Below are 24,113 nucleotides of genomic sequence, written 5' to 3'. Positions count from 1 at the left end.
TAGTGCTTCGTAATGCATCCCTAGCTTGTCTATAAGATCGGGTTCTTCTTTTCTTTCGTCTGTTTTTTTTCTTTTGCGATTACTTTTTCGCATCGGCTCGTGTGTTCCCTTCCTTATCTCTGCGCGCACATCCGGGTGAAATCCTCGACATTGGTCGAGGCATTTCTCTGCATCGCAAGGAAGAGAAAAGTTTTGTAATCCAGCGCTCTCAAAGAGTAGGCGCAACACGGTTCAAAACCACTCACCTCAGTAATGTGCAAGACGTGTTCCGGAAAATAAACCCTGGCTTTGTTCTTGTAACTTGTTTTCCATGCAACAGAAGGCCAGAGAACGACGCTATACGTAATGCGGGAAATCGGTGGTTAAAAAAAGGTGGTGCACACTTCTTTAGAGATTGAAATGTGTTAGAGTTGCCACATCGGCTTGCACCACACTCGGTATATATTCAGATAACAGCATCTTATCTGAACGTCTCTTTTTTTTTTCACCTCAACCAGCCGAAAGAAACTCTCGTAGTATCCCGATCACAGACTGAGCGAGAGCAATCTGCAGTATTTCGCTTATCTTCCAGTGCCACTGTCGCAAACACAAATTAATAATGCAATTCTTTTCACTTGTTTGAATATCAACTGCGTGACAAAATCATGACATATGAAACAAATGCTCTGAAAAATGGCGAAGCTTGCATTAAGACCCGCAAACCCCGAAACAGCAAAATTGTACGATTGTGAGCTCTTGTGTGGTTTTTCTAGACCTTAGTTACGTGATGCAGGTTGTTTCTAACTTGCTTCTAGGTTCTCGCTAGGCATCATGTAGGGGATGCTAGGTTGTTTCTGCATTGATTATCAGCGCCGACAAGTTATAGTTAAACTACAGACAGTCACAGACACAACATGGGCACTTCGTCGTTAGTGGACACCTTCCATCGCATCGGGTTTTTCCTGTGGCCGCCATTGCCCTTCCGGTTCTCTAGTACAGTCTTCTTTTAAGCACTCGGTGTCCTCGGCCCGTGGCCATGGCTGCGCCTTCAATTAGTGGGCTCACTGTTGCCTTCTTCTTTTAGATGCGAAGCCGCTTATGGCAGAGCTTAATCCGGTGTGTGGCGTGACCACGGCGGTGCGCATGCGCCAACTCTCTCTCCCCTCACGTGAGCGCGAAGATATGGTGGAGGAGAGGGTCCTCTCTTCCCGAGGTCAGTCTCTCCACTCTTCGGGCTCACGCGAGGATGTGGGGATAGAACAGGTGCATATTGGTGCATGCACTGTGGGGGAATGAACCGTCTTCCAGCGTGAGCGCGAGGAAGTTGGAGAAAAGGGCAAAGCGCTGCCTCCGCTTTGTTTCTCCTCTCCTCTTTATTTTTTCGCCACAGCTGCCCGCTCGTGTACATTGCTGCGCTCGCTCGCACCGTTGCACTTTCCTAGCAACACTGGGTGTTCATTAGCAGCGCATACACGGTAATACACACAAAGGAGAGGGGCGGGGGGGGGGGCTAACACAATTTTACATACAAATGAAAACTCCGTAAACCAGGGTTGTGTCGAGCCCACGTTTCGACACAACTTCATAACTTCTGTTAATGGATTTCTGATGGTAAGCTTCTACCTTCCCCCTCCTGCCACTTTTTTTGGATTTCCACGCACAAATAAAACATACGCAAGAACATAACAATAGAAACTATAAACTGAAACACAAGTGAGCACCAGCACTGGTTCGCATTCTTACATGGTTCTTCATAGTGGGAGAAGGTGTAACTTTTTGGGTAAATGCAAATTAGCCCTCAGTCCCCAGCGGCTGCGAAAGAACGCTCCAAGGCGGCAGTCAGAGCTGCGACGCAGTGGAAGTTACTAAGAATCTCTGGGTCCGGACAGGCCGCCATTGAAATCTGAAATTTCCTACGTTTAACGCTAGAACGCTCTCTACTAAGGCTAGTCTAGCTGTCTATTTGAGGAATCATAGGGTGTTAAATAGGATGCAATTGGGCTCAGCGAAGTTAGGGAAGCTTATACGGTGCTGAAGAACGCCCACGTCCTGTGCTACTGCGAATGTTTTGGCATAAGAAAAGTAGAAGTGGTGTTTCTTATCTACAAGAATATCGTTGGCAACATAGAGGAATACTATAGCGTCAGTGAGAGGGTGGCAAATGTTGTAGTTAAGTTTACGAAAAGGTACAAAATGAAGGTGGTATAGGGCTGTGCGACTAAGTCGAGCCATGATGATAATTTGGTTGAACATTTCTACGAAGACGTACAGTCAGCAATTAGTAAAGACACAGTATGCTCTATTGATGGGCAAATTTCATGCTAAAGTAGGCAATAAACAGGCCGGAGATCATGCAGTGGGGGAATATTGCGTCGGCTCTAAGATTACCGGGAGAGAGTTATTAGCTGAGTTTGCAGAACACATTAGTTTACGAATCTTGGACACCTTCTACGGAAAACTGGCTGTGAATGTGGTAGGGTCCTAATGGCCACACTAAAAATGATATAGACTTCATTTTGTGGGCACACCAAGGCATTGTACAAGATGTAAACGTAGTTTACAAGATCCGATGCAGTGGCTATAGAATGGTGAGAGTTCGAACTGAAGTAAACTTGAAAAAGCAAAGGCACTGACTGATACTCAAGAAGCTAATTGACAAGCTCGCGGTGAGAGGTAAATCACAAGAATTCAGAGTTTTGCTTCAAAATATATTCGCAGCTATAAATGAGCGTTGACACAACTAACGATAATCTGACTAGCAAGAATAATAAAAGTGTGCAATTGAAGTCGGAGGTGCAGTCACTAGACATGACACTAGCAAACTATTCCAAGAGACTAAACATCTCATTAAGAGACGAGAAACCAGAAAAGCCTCAAATGCAACACAGACAGACAGACAAACAACTTTATTTGGTCCTGAGAGGCAAGGCAGCGGGCCAACTATGTAGGTCCCCACCCAGCCGTTGGCTAGTCCCATGTCGGAACAGAGAGGCCATGCCTCTCCGCTCGTTCACGGGCCCTCTGGACAGCCTGAAGCTGGACGTCTTGACTGGGGTCTGTGATTGCCGTCGTCCAGTCTTCTTCTGTTTTAAAATCCTGTAACGCAGGGCACTGCCAGAGCATGTGACTCAAAGAGCAAAATTCACCACAATCTGGGCAAAGTGGATCAATATCCGGATGAAGCATGCTCAGAAAGCCCCTAGAGGGGTAAGACCCCGTCTGGAGCATGCGGAGCGTGCTTGCTTGTGATCTGTGGAGCTTATGATGGGGAAAGGGAAAAGTCTGTCGCTCTCCTCTGTAATGAGATGTTATCTCGTGAAAAGTAACGATAGGATCACTGTGGACGAGCTCTCCCGAACTCACCCGAGAGACCACCCCGTCGCGGCTTGTGAAACCTCGCGCACAGTCGTGGGCTATCTCGTTTGGGTTCAGGTGACCCGGCAGTACGTCTGGTCCCATGTGAGCGGGAAACCAGACTATGTGTTGAATAACGTCTGAGGGGGGTTTGCTGTGGAGAATTCTGGCTGCCTCTGTGGCTATCAATCCCGATGCGAACGCCCTAACGGCCGCTCGGGAATCGGTGTACACCGTGGTGCGTTTCGTGTCCAGTAATGCCAGCGCTACAGCAGCCTGTTCTGCTACATCGACCAAGGAGGTCTTCACTGAAGCTGCCGAGACAAGTTCTCCCCTGTCATTGACGACTGCCACGGAAAACTTGCTGCCGCCGGCGTGGCGCGCCGCGTCCACAAATGTCTCTGTTCCGGAGAGGTTCTTTATGAAAGCCCTAGTCCTCGCCAACCTACGACCTTTATTGTGTTGGGGATGGATGTTTCGTGGAAGAGGGTCAACAATAAAGGAATTCCTTGTTTGATAATCAAGCTGCGTAGTTTCTCCCTGATTGAAGATAGGACGGAGGCCTGCCGCATCGAGCAGTTTTCTTACTGTTTTGAAACTCGATAACCGAATTATTTGTGCTGACCTTTGCGCTTCAATTAATTCCGAAGTGGTGTTGTGCACTCCCAACTTCATGAGTTTTTCTGTGCTAGTCGTGATTGGGACGCCGAGCACCTTTTTGACACTTTTGCGCATGAGCGTGTCCAATTTATCCCTTTCCGTTTTGGTCCAATTGAGAGCCGCCACTATGTATATGATATGGCTCATGAGGAAAGCGTGGTGGGCCCTAAGGAGGATATCCTCGCCTATGCCGCCCTTCTTGTTGGACACCCGCATAATTAATCTCAGAATGTTCTCTGTTTTTGTGGTGAGATGGGCTATAGTCTTTGCGTTGCATCCCTTAGAGTCTAATAAAAGCCCCAGAATTTTCATAGAATTGACCCTAGGAATTGTGCGACCATCCTTGCTGCAAACGCTAATGGGCACCTGATCGAGAGGGGTGAGTCCCCTAACACCTCGTCTAGCCTGTCTGTACAGCAGGAGTTCCGACTTTTCCGGCGAAAGCGCCAGTCCCGTACCTTCCAGGAAAGACTCTGTAACGTCCAGAGCCTCCTGTAGAGCTTGTTCAACCACCGCCTCCGATCTTCCGGGACACCAGATTGTAATGTCGTCAGCATATAAAGCGTGTCCGACATTAGGAACTTTAGAAAGGCTTGCCGACAGCTTGCGCAAGGCTATGTTGAATAGAAGGGGGGAGATAACTGCCCCTTGGGGAGTACCCCTTCGTCCGAGTTTGAAAGGCTCCGAGACTGATTGTCCCAATTTTATTGCCGCCGTCCGACTCTCGCGGAAAGATTCAACGAAGGAGAAGAATTTAACTCCCAGGTTCAAAGCCGATATCTCCTTAAGAATATAGTCGTGTTTGACAGTATCGAATGCTTTAGTGAGGTCCAGTGCGAGGACCCCTTTTACATCTTTGCTTGGAAAGTCAATTATGTGTGTTTTGAGGAGGAGCATGACATCTTGCGTGGAAAGTGAGGGCCTGAAACCTACCATATTATATGGAAATAGGTCATGCCTCTCGATGTAGCGCGATATCCTGTTGTGTACTGCATGTTCTGCTACTTTGTAAGGGAGATCGGGCGGAGGTGATCTAAGCTGAGTGATTTACCTGGCTTGGGGATTAAGACCACTGTGGCCCTCTTCCAAGTTTCTGGTACGACGCCCTCCTCCCATACCCTGTTTATCTCCTTCACTAAGGCCTGAATGGCTTTATCATCCAAATTTCTTAAGAGCCGATTCGTAACTCCATCGGGACCTGGGGCAGACCTTCCGTTTAGGCTATGGAGCACTTCCCTGATCTCAGCTTCCGAGAAGGGAGCGTCCAACTCTGGGGAAGGCACACCCTCATACCGGTGGGGGACAGAAGTTGAGCTCTGGCTAAGCGGGAGGTACTTGTTGGCAAGTATCTGAAATTGGGAAGCTTCTGAGATGCCTGCCATTTTCTCCTTATTAATAAGTCGGTCTATGGCTAGTTTCTGATTGCCTTTGGATTGTCCATCATCTAGGAGGTGTTTGGAGAGGGTCCATTTGCCTCCTTTGCGCATTTTCCCGTCCGCAGCCGAGCAGGCGTCCCTCCATTGTTGTTTATGGAGTTCGGAGCAGTGCTCCTCAATATGCCGATTGAGCTCCGCAATCTTTTTCCGTAGCCTGCGATTTAGCCTTTGTTTTTTCCATCTCGCGATGAGAGAGCGTTTGGCGTCCAGAAGGTGCGCTAACCTTGCATCCATCCCCGGAGCATCAAATTCTGTTACTATTTCTTTGGTGGCCTTCTCGACATCCTTCTGGATTTGTACAAGAAGTTCACTGAAGGTGTCATGTACTGACTCATCTTCACCTCTGATTTGCCTAAAAAGGTCCCAGTCTGTATACTTATAGGTTCTTGGGGGTGGTGCTCTTATTTCCATCCGGAGTTCTATGATGCTGTGGTCGCTTCCCAAGTTCTCCTGTAAGTTGGACCACTCGACCACCGCATTTCTAGTGAAGCTGAGATCAGGCATCGTGTCTCTGGCGACCGAGTTTCCCAGCCTCGTGGGAAAACGCAGGTCGGAGATAAGCGTTAGGTTTAAGTCTATACTGGCTGCAACTAGATTGGCCCCTTTCTTTGTCCTCGTAACATAGCCCCAAGACGGATGGGGAGCGTTGAAATCCCCAGCTACTATTAAAGGGTGCGATCTGGCGGCAGTTGCGACCCTATGAAGGAGTGAGCGGATATTATGTTTATAAGCCGAAGGAGGGCTATACAGGTTAAAAACGAATATGTTGCTTCGGATTTTGCCGTTGGGAATGATTTCAATTAATTGTGCCTCGAGACCGGATCTCTTATCCGAGTCGCAAATTTTGACTTCGTGCTGCTCAAAGGAGGTATCTTTCCTGACCAACGTGGCGATAACTCTGCCATTTGCGCCTTTTTGGCTAATCGAACGGTAGCCCGAGAGAACTACCTTCTCGCTAAGGGTTTCCTGCAAGAGCAGGACGTGCGGCATTGACGCCTGTGCTTTGATGAGCTGCAGTAGAGCAGCTTTACGCCTTAAGAAACTTGCGCAATTCCACTGCCAGATAATTATGTTTCCGGTTTGGCCCACCATTTTGAATATTATTGAAGGAACATAGCCTGCGGCGAACTCGTAGCGTCCAAATCCTGCTGCACTATCTTGGCTTTTGCAATCGTACCAGTGCTGGTCGTCTTGAGTTTGCTAGAGTCAATCATTTTCATTTTAGATTCGAGGATTCCTACTCGACGTGTCAGGTGGGAGACGCTCCCGTCCATACGTTCGATTGTGCTAGATTGAATGGCTAAGGCCTCTCTCACCTGCTTGAGCGATTCCTCAATCGCCGTTAAAGACGCGAGTACATTTTTCTCAGGGACCTGAGCGGGGGACTCGTCACTTTGCATTGCCACGCTTTCCGCGATCGCGGGGGGCGAAACGGCCTTGCGCTTATTCGACCCTCCTGCTTGAACCAGTATGGGTGTGGCTACTTCACGGGGTTCACGCGAGTTGCGGAAGAGCTCGAACTCGGCCCTCAGCGTTCGTAGTGCTTCTTTAAGTTCTGCATTTTCTTTTTTAAGCATTAAAATCTCTGATTGTTCTCTTTTTTGCTCTGGTAAAATGCCCTGCGTTACCTCTTGGCCGCTTGGGATGTTCATCCTGGCCTTGTCCGCCCAAGACATTTGCTTCTGAACGCGGCCCTTGGAACCCGATCGTCCTCTCGAACGGGAGCGACTGCTGCCCTTGTCACGCCCTCTGGAGCGAGAGCGCGATTTGCTGCCGGAGCGTCCTCTGGAGCGGGAGCGTCCTCTAGATGCCGATCTGCTGCGACGAGCGCTGGAGAATGATTCTTCTTCCGCCAGTCCTTCTTCGCCTCCAGCTGTGTCGGAGCCACGCCGCGCGCGCCTACGGCGGCGCCGCCGTCTTTGGCGCACGATGTAGGGCACCTGGAAGCGCTTTCTGCACTTGCGGTCCGCCGTTGGGTGCGCTCCGCCACAGATGGCACACGTGGGATCACACTGATAATCCGGTGATGGTGACTGCATGCCGCATCCGCGGCATTTCTTCTGTTCATCGCCCTTGGGGCAAACATCGGACCTGTGGCCCAAATCACCACATGCATAGCACACGTCCACTTGCCTGCGATACAAGGAACAAGGGTATCGAACACCATCACACACGACGTGCTGGGGGACCTTTTGTCCGTCAAACAACACGATCACTGTTGGTGTCTTCTTGATTCTTCGAACACCCACAGCGTCAGGGTTCCTCCGATTGACGATCATCTCCGTCAGTTCTGCGTCACTGAGATCCACATTGATTCCACGGATCACTCCTTTACATGTGTCGTCAGACGCAGCCACGTAAGCCGCCAAGCCTATGACAGTCGAGCCCATACTTATCTCTTGGACCCTGGCGTAGGCTCAGGTTCTCCTTCAGCTGGTCGAATCATTCTTTCGCCAAATGCAACACACAAAATAGAGTTAATAGAGCTTTCAAAGCTAATCAATAAGCGTAAGGTAGCTGAAATTAGAAGGTCTCACATGGCGAGAATCGAACATGCGGTAAAAACCGGAAGGAGCTTGAAAAAATTGAAGGCTAGCTTGTGAATAGGCAAAAATCGGATGTATACACTGAGGAACAGGTATTGATTGATTGATATGTGGGGTTTAACGTCCCAAAACCACCATGATTATGAGAGTCGCCGTAGTGGAGGGCTCCGGAAATTTCGACTGCCTGAGGTTCTTTAACGTGCACCCAAATCTGAGCACACGGGCGTACAACATTTCTGCCTCCATCGGAAATTCAGCCGCTGCAGCCGGTATTCGATCCCGCGACCTGCGGGTCAGCAGCCGATTGCCTTAGCCTTACGTAGCAGCATTATGTGCTCAAGCTCTTTCTCGCAATAAAGGTTTTGTGTCTTGTTTCGTTTAGTTGACCGCTGGTTAAGTACTGTCAGAACGAAAATGCCGTCGGCAGTCTCTGGGGCCATCTTCACAGCAAGCAAACAAAATTCAGCGTTTTACACGTTTTATAAAAACAGTCCGAGTTCGCACGTTATTCTTCAACGTAATCAGTTTCCTGTCGTATTAAAGGACTCGGTAAGCTTAAAATAATATTGAAAACTGCAGCAGATACGGTCTCTCAAAACATTATCAACATTCAACGCCTTCGAACAACCTAAAGTAAAGGAATGCATGCAGGGTACCGGACATATTTCGGCGAGGGTCTTTTGCTGACTTGCGTGAGAGAAAAGAAAGTAAAAAGAAGTTCGGTGGCTCAAGCTTGTCTAAATCAATACCATTTAGCAGATTGCAGAGCGTCTCTAGCGATGTCAACGAAGTTCTCTAGATAAACATGGTGTGCTGCGAGCGATAGCTGTTCGCTGTAGCGCTTCTGGCAACATACGGCACTAGTGTCCAGCACACCACTCGACTTGAACCAAGCAGCCAATATAACTAGCGTGAATCATGATAGATAGTAAGGTAGAGTTATAAACGGAAACAATAGTATCCAATCGATGTGGCGATTACAGAAGAAAACACTATTTCATAATGAGGCAGCGCAAGGTTTCACTGTATTGAGAGCGTCTGCGTGGTCCTCTGGATTTGACTTAGCGGTACTTGAGGTAGCATTACAAAGAAAAATACGTAAAAAAACTACCTGGCAATGCAAATGAGTTTTTACTTGCAGAGGAACATATATTAGGGTATCCATTCAAGAGGAGAGCGACGGGGAAGAGAGGGGAAAGGAAGAAAGAGTGGTTAGCACGCCCTCAGCCCAACTGGCTATTTGTTGCTGGGGAAAGGGAGTTAGGGGAATAAGGCAGTACATGGAGGAAACGCTAAACAAACAAAATACAAAGGGGAAAATTAACGCAGCCAGCGCTAAGTCGTGCAAGAGTAGGTCACAACAAAGGTGGCGGACATTTAGATGGTCCCGGCTTGGCAGGACTTTTACCCTCTCGCCTCTCTCCCACCTCTTAATATGCTGTAGTGCACATGACTATGGTTACCCTTTTTTCTTCGCTTTTTTCTATTTATTTTATTTCTTCCCTTTTCTATCCATCAATTTATTTATTTCATTCTTTCTCTTTCTTTCCGGCTCTCCTCCCTTTCTTTCTTTAGAATTCTCTCTTCGTCTTTTCTAACATTCGATACTCTCACCTTTCTTCTTCTCCCTCCACCTCAACCTCGCATATCTTCTCCTCAGTATCACATGCATTTCCTACTCTCTCGCTATGCTATATTGAACAAAGCTATCCTGTGTTCAACGTGCATGGATAGCCGAGTGGATAGGACGCTCGCCTTCTGATAGTGTGTATGCGGGTTTGAATCTAGCCTCACGAAGTATTCTTCCTTCTAACAATTTCTCTTTTTTCTTTGTGTCTCGTTGTCTCACTAATAAGGATTATTGCACATTACGCCGAAAGCCGTTCTCGTTCACCTTATCAATGTGGCCAGTACACACTGTGATGTGTTGGCGAAAAATTTGGTGGTTTCGTAATACTGTATACAAAATTAGGTATAAGCTCAAAAAGGCTCTCAGGTTCCAGGTAACACCGTTTTTCTTTATTATCATTCGCCAATTGACTTGCAGCAGATGTGCGCAGTCCAGCTGGCTCCATACTCATCTGTGGCTGTGCACGGAGCCTTAATACTTGCTTGTTCGGGAACCTCTGGTCCCCGACTCTGTCGCGGGTGCAGCTCTCGGTGGGTTCTTAGGAACCTTCTTCCCTGGACGCAAATAAAGTTGTCTGTCTGCCTGTCTGGCTGTCTGGCTGTCTGGCTGTCTGTGTGTTCGTTGACCATCTCAAACCAAATAAACATATCAACGAGATTGCGAGCGAGATGCAGAATACACGTACCTGGGTTATCGTCCTCACGATGTCCTGCCTTCTGCGCTTCTTGTAAGTATATCAGTACTAAATGAACAAGGTCATATGAGTACACCTCTGTGGTGTTCTGAAACAGGGATTTAACATCGTATACGATAGCTCTCGAGGACACCTGCTAAACGTATTTGGTAAACATCATTAGCAAGGCGGTTTCAGCTAGGAACAAAACGGGGGAGATGGGCAAGTTGGTGAACATTCGTCTTTAAAACAACAGCTTCTTAAGCGCGAAAACGCAAGGACAGATGAACTGAGAATTCGGCAACACGGTGAATTTCGAATGACAGAGACAGGAAACAACTCAACAGAATAGCATTTTAAAGCACTACAGAACCAGCTGCAGGCACGTAGTTGAACGAGAGACATAATTTCCCTCAGAACCAGGACAAGTACAACAGCGTAGCGAAACTAGCAATATTCATTTATAAAAACAAAAATCATAATTTTTATCGTGTAACATGATGGCTCATTGACGAACACGATCACAGCCCCTTTTTCTAGTATGTGTTGACGAGCCATTCATCACATTACACAATAAGGAGGGTAAATTTCTTGATGTATAAAGGTGGTTAGTTTTACTATGCTGCTACATTTCTCGTGGTTCTGATGGAAGTTAGGCCTCTTGTTCTACTATAGGCATGTGCAATTGGTGTCGTGGTGCTTTTAAATATTACGCTGGTTAACGAAAAATTTGGTGGCGAGTTAAGCGCAGTTTTCTCGACTTCTTAATTTTGTCCTCGCTCTTAGTGCTTTTAAAAACGTTTGCTTTAAACATGGTGGTGCTTGGAGCTGCAGCACCTTCTCGAATTCTTGCCACACAGTGGTCGTACGATGCACAACACACAAGAAGTGCTGGTGTTCTAGAAAAACACTCGCCTTAATGAAAGTTTCTGTATGACTAACTTCGGTATATATGTGTGTGTTTGCTTGTGATTGTACGTATTATCTGTGGGTATATGTGATCATTTTATATAGTGATCTCCTGACACCTGAACTTACTAGCCAGGGGTTAACCAGACTAACGTATCCGGGAAAATTATGAAAGGCTTTTATCTGTCGCTCAAGATTGCTAGGTAGACCTAATGAAATCGCGCACCCGAAAATATGTCATTGGTTCTGTGTACTGTGTATTGTGAAAAATTAAACGTCGGCAGCATAAGCAGACATCGAGGTTGTGTTTACAGCTTCCGACGAACTGGTAGCCTACCGTAGATTTCAAATTTGCAGTAATGGAGTGTAACCAGATAGACACTGAATACAATGAAAACACTTCTTCCCCGCAAGAGGAATGCCGTTTTGATGAGATCCCCCTGAATTAGGTAAAAAAAAACGCACGTAAGACGAATTGGAACATGTGAAAAGATGTTGCGTGGACGTTTGAACTGGCTAAATAAAGCGATCAACCAACGGGCAGGTCATTGGCCCTGAGTAGTGTACCAACGAAGGGTTTCACCGTTCTTCACGATCTGACCACGCCGGTTCTGACAGCGAACAGTGACGACATGAAATTTAGGAAGCATGTACTACGCAAAAACAAACACACTGTTTGTGCAGCTAGCACCGCGTCTCTTTAAAAGCAATTTTAGTTTGGTTATCAGAGACGTGCTAGTGAAGGGCTTTTGAAATTTTGCTCATCTGGTGTCCTTTAAAGTGCACTGACATCGAACTGTATGAAGGGTCCTCTGCCATTTCGCCTACACCTAAACTTGACCATCGCGGCTGGGGTCGAACGCGTGGCCTTCGGGTCGGCAGTTGAGCAACCTAACCACCACCCCACTACTGCGAACACATGTATGATTGATTTGTGGGGTTTAACGTCCCAAAACCACCATATGATTATGAGAGACGCCGTAGTGGAGGGCTCCGGAAATTTCGACCACCTGGGGATCTTTAACGTGCACCCAAGTCTGAGTACACGGGCCTACAACATTTCCGCCTCCATCGGAAACGCAGCCGCCGCAGCCGGGATTTGAACCCGCGACCTGCGGGTCAGCAGCCGAGTACCTTAACCACTAAACCACCGCGGTGGGGCTGCGAACACATGTAGTGCAGCATTGGCCTGAAAGGAAGGAAATAGTAATAAGGCTTTCGCACGACAGCAATCACTCGTAAAATGAATGAATTTGTTGCTATTCTTCTCTTCGTCTCCTCCCCCGTCATCCGGTCTTACTTTTCATTAAATGTTTCACAGTGCTGCCAGCGTCAACGTCATCCTAATTGTCCGATAAAAGAATACACTCCCTACGTGATCTTTGCTTTGTCGACAAATGAGCAAACGAATGGCCAAAATGTAGAAACGAATGAAAAAACTCATCTCGTCGACGAGTTGTTCGCACTTACAACGGCGAGGAAACTTGCGCAAATGTAGAAGCATAAAATTTGAGACTCGTAAAGGCAGGCCGTATTCGTCGGGGACGGTGCAGCGACAAGGACAGCAGCCCCCCGCGGTACGTCTGTGCCACCCACGACTGTGCCGATGTCGTCGAGGCCGGCATCGACGAGACCTCGGCACACGCCGCAGCAGTCACGTAACCGGTGAACGCGTGAGGCAGCAGGCCGGGCCGTTCGTCACGCCGCATTAGTCCAACTCGTCTCACGTGCGCGCCCACCCGCCCGCCTCTTTGTTTGCCGCCTGTTTTTCTTTTGTCTGCCTAGTGATGGGCCACGCTTTCTCCCACGTGCTCGTTTAGCGTCCACTCACTCCGTCTGGCGCATGCGCAAGAAAATTGCTGGTCTCTCTTACCCCTGTTCGATGTGGTTTGCTGACGCTACGGCGTCGGCTGCATTGGACGGCTGTGAACCCTTCATCTGCTTTAGGTGCAGCGCGATTCTTGCTGTTTATACGGGGGACAGGACGGAATCATTACTGCTCGCCCTTTACGATCTACTAGAAATTATACGGCCGTATAACTGGACCGGTGATTGAGCAAAGCGAAACTGATTTCATTCATTTGTCTTCGTATGCATACGTAAAACGCAATTGAGATAAGTTTGTAAGTTTTTGAAGTGAGCAAACGAGTTTTATACTTTCAGAGAGCATAGGTCTCTTTATTCCCTTCAGATGGCTGAGGAGCTGTACCATTCCTTCTGCTGCTCAAGAGCAGCTTTACATGAGGCGCTTAAGCGAGGTGTCTTTTGAGGGAGACTATTCCTAGCCTTCTCATTCTTCGATCTGTGAATGATTGATGTTTATGAAGTATTTATTACCTAATTCTGCACGTATCTTGCTGAACAAAAAATATGAATGCTAATTTGTTCGTATACAACCCACGTATTGCAGTATACCTGCAGCGGGTAATCGGGAGTTTTAGTGCTGGGTACCCAAGCAGCTTGCGTACCCAGGACGTTCGGGTGGTGGTATTGCGCATGCGCGAAACCCCAAATAGATGCGTCGCAAGATCGCGGGGGCGATGCGTCCGCGCGGCCATAAACAACGCTGCCATCACTGGCCTCCTAGCGGAGATAAGTTACCCTGGCGCATCATGTTAACCGTCATGTCACTCACCTTCACGGCGAGCAAAGCCTAGGCTGGCCAGCGCCACCACTCTCACTTTTTAAGTGTTTAAGTTTTAAGCACAAATATTATAGTGGATAGCCACTATACAAATATCATGGCACAAAGGCACCAAATCTTGGACAGCATGGATCGGCCGCCTTGTAAGGTCCACCTTCCCAGGAACTCACGGTATCCGCACTGCGGATACTCAAGCCGTCGAGTTAAAATAAGCCAAAGTGCGAGCACCATTAGCGATTACATTGTTTCAGCCCGATTACCAAAGCTAGAATGGCCTGGAACATAAAAAACTAAAAATGTGCCAGCCCTCCGACCAGCTGAATAGGTGGTGACATCTAGCGCGGCCGTAGTGAACCAGACAATCACAACATTGTTATTGCAGAAACATTGTGCATTGTACGTCTGGTGAGAAAGCCGCACAGTGGCGTTATTACAAATTAGTAACCTTTTTATTCATTTCCACCTCAAAAACATTACGCGTAAGCCAACATGTTCATGACTGTGGTTGCACGAAGTGTCACAAGATGTCGACACTATCGTTTTTTTGTTCCGTGTTGATAACTGTGATATCATTTAAAACTGATTTATTGAAATTAGTTTACTTCGTGTCACTATGTAAGTTTAATTTATCATTTTAAATCGTAAACATAAATGATACTTACGTGACCATTAAGACGCTATGGCGCTACGAACGCATGCGACCTTCGTGCGGCTTGCGTTTGCGTGCGCGCCCCTATAAGGCATTTCAGTTGAGTATGGGTTGGGTACGCAACGCCGCGCGCCCCCAAGCCCGCAACGCCCCAAGAGCTTGCGTACCCAGCACTAAAACTCTCTAATGACCTATCCCGATGGATGAAGTTTGTGTGATGGATTATTGTGGGCCTTTTGACCTGCAAACATCGTTTACGTCCTGCAGCATGCAACCGTCTGATTTGACGCATATAATACGTATATTGCGATAAACCGATGAAAATTATAATCAATCGCAAGTATAGAGTGTGCCCCCCCCCCCTTTCGTCTTGTCCCGCCTCGACAAATCTGTGCTAAATAACTTCTCGTATGGTGTAAGACCTGTGCAACACACGGGGGGACAAAGAGTACGGAAGCTTGCACTTTGCACAGAATTGAAAGAAAGAACTTTGTGCGCAATCAGCTGTATAGCACTCAATTACCTGCTTTACTAAAACTTCTCTCCACATATGTTCCAAGATGTGCTTTGGAACTGCGTGCTTTTATTTTCTGATATATTCCCGTTACTCTTTTACCCAACGCTGACAAGCAAGCTGATATCCGGGTTCAATAAGTGCTCTGTTTGCCAAATTGTACGTGTGTGTTCTTTCAAGAGGGCGCGTCTTGTATGCCTAGCACAGCTCGGTCTTTCCTGCTCGACCTTTGCCGCTTGTTGAGTGTTTGTTTTCATTTCATTTCATTTCATTTATTTTACCCTCAATCGCTCATAGCTTTACAGAGGGGAGTGGGGTACAAGAAAATAATAAACTATGAACAAGAGAAACATAGTGACATCAAAATGATAAAGATTACAAGACATGTTGCTGTAGAAAGTATCTGTAAAAGGGTGGCGTTCTTAAAAGCTGATTGGCTGCTTTCTTTTTCCTTCTTTCCATCTAGATCACGACGCTCTTCCGGAGTTCGCCGAGCCAGTGCCAAACGTGACAGCAATCGTGGGCCGCAGTGTGAAGCTACCCTGTGTGGTAAACAACTTGGGTCACTACAGAGTGAGTGCCCCTCTTTTTCAGCACTACTGGCTCTTGTCTCGTCTATTTCATACTGAGCGACCAATCAATAAGAAGGGTGAGCGACGCTTGTTGGCTACAGCGATTCGCTCAACTTTATTGTGAAGCTTGGAATGTCACGTAACATGAATGATAACGAAGGCATTTCATGCCTCATCAAACGCGAAAAAGGACCATCGTTATCGGTGGTGTCATGACGAGTGTTGCAAAAAATTATAACGTGGCGTAGTCACCACAAGACACCCTCATGACATCACAGATCACCAACATTTGTGACGTCATCATGACGTAATGTAACATGACGTCACATGCCGACATCAAAATATGACGTTGTTGCTTCATAAAAGGTGGACTGATCCTTGAGACAGTGCAAAACCCCATTACGCGCAAAAAAAAAAACTTCTGGAGGCGGGTGCAGATGAATCTGAATCCATTCCCAAGACAATATTCGGCAGATGCCATACCATGAGTATCCACGTTATGCGAAGCACGCGGCGGGAAGGTGACTTTGGGGTAGAGAGAGAGAGAAAGGAAGGCCGGCAGGTTAACGAGATATTGGCATCTCGTTTGCTACCCAGCACTGGTGGCGGGGTAAAGGGGCAAGAAAGAGGGGTAGAGAGAGAGAAAAAAAACGCACGTGTGCTCATCAGAAAACAAAAACGCACTCAGGAAGGGCGTTCTGGTATACAACCATTCAGAAAGGCCGGTCGATCGCAAAAAGCGCAGTAGCGCTTTCAGACCTCCTTCTCTGAAGTTGCATCCTGTCAATATTTTAAAATTATTTCCTCCGACAGAGGCTGATTACCTAATTTGCTGAGTTCCTTGCGAAAGCATAGCCGTTGTCTATTATACTCTAGGCATTCACAAAGGATATCTACACCTATGATACAAGTAAGTTTTCATGAAACAATGTGTTACTAAATAGAGTTAAAATATGTAAAATGTGCGTACAGACATACGTTTAATGGTCGAATATGTTTCGCGTAACCAGTTTTAGAGGCGAAGCTTCTAAAGGCGTGGGTCTGTCCATCCCTTGTATGTATGTATGTACGTGACCGTCTATAGTTCCACCTTTACGAGCTGCCCACTATTTCGTCCTTGCAAACATCCCCCTATGCCCCATCACGTATCCACCACTGAAGCAAATACTGTAGAGAAGTAGCCAATATGAAATGCAAGATGAACGTGTGAGTGTATCCAGGTGCGGGTTAAAGAACCATAGATTGTCCCACAGTGTCCATTCCTTCTTTGTACGAGACCACCTATAGTTCCACCTAGGCAAACTGCCCACTACTTCGTCCTTGAAAACATCACACTATGCCCCATCACCGATCCACCACTTCACCGACTATAAAGCTATTATATTGAAGGGGGAACGGAAGCGACGTATCGCTACCTATTACGAATTGTAGAATGTCTTGTATAAATATATACAATATTTGTATATATAACCCGCCAGCGCTCTGCCCCACTCATCATCATTCACTCGAAGGATATGCTGTCAATTTTTTACAGTTGCGCAATGATACCAACACCGACTTGCGTATTACATAGTCCTTCGAAGCTATTGAGAAACACTGATATACCAACACAGAAGCAGTCAGATTCTATGTAGCGATGCTGCTTGGAAGGATGGTAGCCCAGGCTAGGACACGCAGACCAACTTAAGTGGATGGCACTTAGGTATACAAATGATGTTAACCGACGTGACACCTGTATCATAGGAGTACACATGTAATGTTTTCAAGATTGAGTATATAGGCGCCACTGTAAGCACAACTGATGCTTCACCAACGTTGCGCCCGCAAAGGCTTTTTCCAAAGCAGCTTTTACAGCTGGCGTGGCTCTGTGGTGGAATTCTGCATTGCTTTGCAGAATGCCTCGGTTTGTACCTGCTAGGACACTTATTTATTTTTTGCATTCATTGGGTCAACGCTGCCGAAGTCAGGTGTTCATAACGCTCTCGCATTTAAAATAATAATGTCTTTTCTAATCAGTCTTGGGTAGATATAAACTCTCAAACACCTGTGGCGTATAGCCGCAATGGCCCGTGGTATACGGGTGTTGCCATTCGTGTCTGGAGGAAAGGGTTTGACGACGTATGCGATGGGATATTCACTTTATTCATGTCATGACCAGCCAGACATATTGATCGAACTCCTTTACACTAACTTAATAGATAATTTATAGAGATAATTTAGATAGATAGATAGATAGATAGATAGATAGATAGATAGATAGATAGATAGATAGATAGATAGATAGATAGATAGATAGATAGATAGATAGATAGTAGTAGCCAATATAAAATGCAAGATGATCGTGTGATTGTATCCAAGTGCGCGTTAAAGAACCATAGATTGTCTCACAGTGTCCATTCCTTGTTTGTACGTGACCACCTATAGTTCCACCTAGGCAAACTGCCCACTACTTATCCTTGCAAACATCACACTATGCCCCATCACGAAGATAGATAGATAGATAGATAGATAGATAGATAGATAGATAGATAGATAGATAGATAGATAGATAGATAGATAGATAGATAGATAGATAGATAGATAGATAGATAGATAGATAGATAGATAGATAGATAGATAGATAGATAGATAGATAGATAGATAGATAGATACGCTCAATGTCGCCGAAGTTGGCTAGAAAATGCTCCGCATTTAAAAAAAAACGTACGTGCACTCGTGTGAAATGTCATCATCGTATATTACAACGAACACTTTGTTCTTGTCCAGTCAAATATAAGCTTTACGTTGATACCATCAAGGAATGTGATGCAGATCAGAAAGAGGATAAATGGCTCGTGTGTTAGACGACGGCAAAGGCATACTTGCGGGGATTTACCCATACATATTTGATTTTGTTTGAAGTCAACGGCTCATTTCTCTTTAAAGGTGAAGCCTCTTGTAACGTGGCCTGTGCGTCCCGTTGTCGTAGTACGTAACCTGTGGCACGTACCCGCCCTCGGGCACTTATCCGCATGTCCACATCAGTCAGTCCGTCAACGAATTTTATTCACAAATTGTTGTGAGGAGCCGATGCCTTTCAAGAGGGCGGGTTGGCGGCGGGCCGCACCTGCGTTAAGACAGGAAGCGCATGCCCCTCTCCCAACCTGCGGGCCCTCTGGACAGCCCGGATTTGGACCTCCTGGTCCGAGCTGGTGATTGCGGTCTTCCAGGCGTTGTTATGACCGTCGTCAGCAGGTGCCATGCTGTCGCTGAGAAGCGTAGCCGGGCCGCGTTCCCACGCCTGGAACCCAGGTTTTCTTGGAACCAGCGTCGAGAGCTGACGGGGGAGCGGCGCTCTTTTAATCCTCAAACAAGTAGCCGACTCGCCGGATGCCTATGCCCGCCAGGTATTGTCCCTGCTAGCCGGCGGATGAGACGTCGTGTCGCCACGAAGCTGTAAGCCGTTCCAGAGGGGACAACAAAGACAGCGTCTGCCTTTGAAGAAACGGCGACCGCCGCCACAAAGCGCCCTGCTAATTGAGCGGACAGATTGGCGGACCGTTTGATGTCTGCTGTCCGAAGCTTGGGACCCCTCGACCAGCGACATACACGACGAGCAAGAGCCTCTCTGGCGCCACCTTTCAGTGCAGTGATCTTGACTCAAAATTGGATGTTCACGTGCGCCGTGCATGCTCGTACCCCTCACCTGTTGTGTGTGTGTGTGTGTGTGATTGGTGTTCCACTGAAGAAGGAGGAGCCCGACAGGGCTTATAACGGCGCCGCAGAATGCGGGACGTCGCTCTGAACCAAGTAAAGGTTCAACCACCACGTTCGTAGTTTGTGAAGGCTCTGAACCAAGTAAAGGTTCAACCACCACGTTCGTAGTTTGTGAGGCTCTGAACTGTGTAGCGGTTCAACCACCACGTTCGTGGTTTGTGAACTCTTAACCTCATGCTGTAAATATTTGTAAATAGTGCCATAAACATGTTTGTTTTTCGTATCCCCATATCGTAAGCGTTCGTTTCCTCAACCCGAAGCTACACCACGCTACCACAAGAGACCGGGTTTTGTTTTCGTATCCTCCAGCGACCTTCTTTCGACCGCAACAGCGTCCTCTGTGGTGAGAGGCTTGCCATCGCGCAGCACCGTGTATTGCGAGAGCGTGTGGGATAACGTGCATTGTCTCTCATCGCAATGAGGGCAGTGAGGCTTTATGCTGTCAATAAACTTACTGTAAACTAAGGGCGACGAGTAAGTATCGGTTTGCAGCATTCGCAAAGTGATTGACTGGGCCCTCGAGAGTTGCGGCTGCAGTAGTGGGAACCTACTAAGCGCGGAGAGTCCGTGCTTGGCTGTTACTGTCACCATTGTGTAGACTCGCTGTGTGCCGGCTAATAAACGCCATAACAGCCTGGACAATTGATAGTGGTTGCATATTTCGCTGAAGGTGAGGAGGGAATCAAGCTGCTGGAGGCCTTCACCCAAATTAGAGGCCGAATGCCCGTCACAGTGGGACAGCGCGCGTGCGCGGGCACGGGCAGACTCGTTCGCAATAGGGATAACATGGTGGACATCTTTGCTCATGTGGTCAGCAAACCAGGTGATGTGACCATCGATTGCACTGCTATTTGTAATTTTGGTAAGAATATGGGCCGCCTGCTCACAAACTGACCCCGTCATGAATGCTCGTACAGCAGCCCGGGAGTCAGTGAAAATGCACATGACCGTGGGAGTAGCCAGGTCCAGAGCTACAGCAGCTGGCTCAGCCCAGGCCGGCGTGGTATCTCGAAGGGATGTTGCAGTGAGGAGTTTAGCATCAAGGTCAGTGACCGCAACCACAAAATTGGCTGTTCCAGAATGCTGAAACATGTTTGAGGCCCTTGTATTTGGATTTGGGTACACGTTAAAGAGCCCCAGGTGGTCGAAATTTTCGGAGCCCTCCACTCCGGCGTCTCTCATAATCATATGATGGTTTTGGGATGTTAAACGCCTGATATTAATATAAAGTTTTTCACCCCTAATTTAGAAATCCATAAAAAAACTGTTGCAAGAGGAAAAATATGAAGGCATTGAGATCGACTACAGAGAAAGAGAAAAAAAAGAAAAAAAAGTAGAGCGAAAAAGTAGAAAGACCAAGAAAAAAAACAGACAAAGGAAGAGAAAGAAAAACACACATGACGGCAGAAAGAAAAAAAAGAAAGCATTGTTGTGTGTAGTGTAACATTGCGAAAGGTGGGAAAAAGAGAGGTGAGAGGGTAAAAGCCTAGCCATGCCAGGACCAACTCTGCTGTGGCCCAGCCTTGTGCGACTTATGGCAAGTTGCGCTAATTTTTACAATGTCCTAAATACTCGGTCTCTCTAAATAGGGCAACACTTTTTTATTGTTCATATATTGTACGTTATTAGTTTTACTACGTATTGCGAAGAAATACCATACACACGGTAAAAAATTCTGACCACCCAAGACTGCTGCTGACATAAGAAATTCCAATGTTCCACTGTGGTCGTTGATCAGTTTCCGGCTTGTTGAAGTGTGGAGTACACTAGCAAATAAACAAACCCCCGCTACGTCAGCTCTCGGCAAGCGGCCAATCACTATATATTGTCACGATGAGTCACAAGTATGGAATGGAATGGAAAAACTTTATTTCGGTCCTGCAGGACGCGCTTAGCGCGTAGCGGGCGTCTCCCACGTAGGGACCGACAGGGAGTACCTGGCGGCCGCTTCGTGGGCCTGCTGGACGGCCCATCGCTGGTCGGCGAGAAGTGAGCTCCTGAGGGACCTCTCCCACTTGCTTGAGGTAGAGTCGGGAGGAGTTGTTCTACACTCCCAGAGCATATGTTCGAGTGTCGCTGTGTGTCCACATGATGGGCATGTGTCGCTGGGGTATGCATCGGGATAATAAACGTGAAGCGTGGCAAGGTTTGGGTACGTGTGTGTCTGTAATAGGCGTAGGGTTAATGCCTGCGGTCGGTTAAGTTTCGGATGTGGGGGTGGAAAAATGCGGCGTTCCAAGTAAAAGTGCTTTGTAATTTCATTGTACGTAATTGGTGCATCCCGATTGGTATCCAACCCAGCAAGATGAGGTTGCCCTGTGGCAGTGCGGTCGGTAAGTGCGCGCGCTGCATCATAGGCGATCTCGTTGAGGTTGGGTAGGGCACCCGGCACCTGGCCGAGATGGGCGGGGAACCAGATGACAGTGTGGTGCTTCAGGGCAAGTCACAAGTACTGGGGGATTTATTGAACGACCGGGTAGCTAGCTCTAGGACGATGCGTCAGTCGTGGCTGGCTCTCGAGCAGAGAAGAAAAGCACGCGATCATCTTTTTCCTCCAGATTGAGAGCCGCTCTTGCTGTCGACCCACTACGTGCTGGTGGCATTATCCCCCCTTCCGAAAAGAAAAAAAAACAAGTCCCAAAAAGAGGAAAGAAAAGTACATAGCATCACCGCGATGCTACTACATAGGCACGTGAAAAAGAAATTGGAAATTCGGATAATGTGGAAGTAAAAATTGAAGAGCGTGCCAATATAAGAAACGTCAATGAACGAGAAAGCAAGTTCACACAAATAAACAAAAACACAAAGAATGCTGTACGGTAAAGGAAAAGTTACGAGCAACGCGCAGTAAATGGTTTCATGCGCAACACATGAACGACGTCCGGCCTCAGCCGTGTCCTGCTCCGTGCATGGGGTGTTGAGTCCGGAACCACTTCGTAGTTCACGTCACTGACGCGGCGTAACACTTTATATGGGCCAAAGTACCGGCTCAGCAACTTTTCGCTAAGGCCACGGCGGCGGACGGGCGTCCACACCCAAACTTGATCTCCGGGGCTGTAAAACACTTCTCTGTGGCGGGCGTTATAGCGTCGTGCGTCTGCCTGCTGTTGCTGGCCGATGTGCAGTCGCGCGAGCTGCCGGGCTTCCTCAGCACGCTCTGCGAATTCTTCGGCGTCAGTTGCCAACTCGTTTTCGTCTTGACACGGTAGCATAGAGTCTAGCATGGTCTGCACTTCGCGGCCGTAGAGAAGCCGAAATGGCGTGAATCGCGTGGTCTCTTGCACGGCGGTATTATACGCGAAGGTCACGTAAGGTAAAATCCAGTCCCATGTTTTGTGCTGTACGTCGATGTACATTGAGATCATGTCTGCGAGGGTCTTATTCAGTCGCTCGGTAAGTCCGTTGGTTTGCGGGTGGTACGCAGTTGTTCTTCGGTGTCTGGTGTTGCTCAGTTTGAAAACTTCGTCCGTAAGCTGCGCCGTGAATGCCGTCCCTCTGTCCGTTATTACACTGGAAGGAGCACCGTGTCGTAACACGATGTGGCGCATGAAAAATTGGGCTACCTCAGAAGCCGTGGCTCGTGGGATCGCCTGGGTTTCAGCGTAGCGTGTCAAATAGTCGGTCGCGACGATCACCCATTTGTTGCTGTCCGCAGACAGGGGAAATGGCCCGAGAATGTCCATGCCGACTTGGTCGAATGGCGTGCAAGGTGCTTCAATGGGCTGAAAGCGAGCTCTACATAACGACGACGAAGTGATTGCTTAGCAGATCGCAGTTTCAGTAGGTGCTCTCTTTTTTCACCTAATTTTAAGTGAACTTCGCGATTATCACATCCGTGTCCGTCGGTGATGGACGTGGACCCCCACGGACGTCCGCCAGTTACGGCGGCGTCGGCGGTGGCCGCATCCAGGAAGCGTACGGGACTCTACAGCGACTACGACAGCGAGGGCACTCTTGGTTACTCAATGAGCAGCGAAGAGCCTTCTGACGACGACGATTTTAAGCTGGTGCTGAGCCGTAAAGCGAAGAGGCGGAACGTCAGAACATCTTCGTCATCGAGTACGTTGAATGACAGAGTGCCAAGGAGACCCGTGACAAACACTATCCTTTTTGTCCCTGAGGTACCGGACGGTAACATGAAGCGCCTCAACAGGCAATCTGTTTCGGTGATGCTGGAAGGACTCGTACCAAACGAGATCACAGACATCAGAGTGAACACGCGTAAGAACGTATTGGCCATCGACGTTTTGCATGCTGCGGCACTTAATGTACTGCGCAACGTCAACGAGTTGGGGGGAATGAAAGTTCGCTCCTACATTCCTGTGAGCTCTAACGTCGTCACTGGAGTCATCTACGATGTGGATACTGCCATTCCCAGCTCCGACTTCGATGTTCTGGTAAAACCGGTAAATGAAGCCAGCGTCATTGCAAAAGTTGTCCGTTTGGGAAACTCACGCTGCTTGAAGATCATGTTCAAGGGCGACACTCTTCCTTCACACGTAAAGGTGGGCCATTTTCGGCATTCAGTGCGACCTTTCATACCGAAGCCCTTACAGTGTTATAAGTGCATGAAGATGGGCCACGTGAGAAGCATATGCGAAAATAGGACGGTGTGTCCTCGTTGCGCGGAAGCCCATTCTGTGGATGACTGCGAAGCAACTACCCTCAAATGCTCGAATTGTCATGGGTCACATGAAGCTTCGTCAAAACAATGCCCCAAAATCCGAAGAGAAATAGCGGTATTGAAACAAATGGTCAGAGACAATTCGTCGCATCGAGAGGCTGCCAGGA

General features: G+C 47.7%; 1 protein-coding gene across 1 annotated transcript in view; it reads left to right on the top strand.

Annotated features, from left to right (window-relative positions):
* The window catches only part of LOC119165547 (lachesin-like), a 125,576-nt gene that overhangs the window by 61,233 nt on the left and 40,230 nt on the right, over positions 1–24,113 (top strand). The window contains exon 3 of the mRNA XM_075865099.1: positions 15,461–15,567. Within this exon, the coding sequence (XP_075721214.1) occupies positions 15,461–15,567 (107 nt within the window). The remainder of the gene's footprint in view (positions 1–15,460; positions 15,568–24,113) is intronic.

The sequence above is a fragment of the Rhipicephalus microplus genome, chromosome 1 (assembly GCF_043290135.1).
Source record: "Rhipicephalus microplus isolate Deutch F79 chromosome 1, USDA_Rmic, whole genome shotgun sequence".
Taxonomy (NCBI): Eukaryota; Metazoa; Arthropoda; class Arachnida; order Ixodida; family Ixodidae; genus Rhipicephalus; species Rhipicephalus microplus.
The sequence above is the reverse complement of the archived record's forward strand: the minus strand, read 5'-3'. Positions and strand labels throughout refer to the sequence as shown.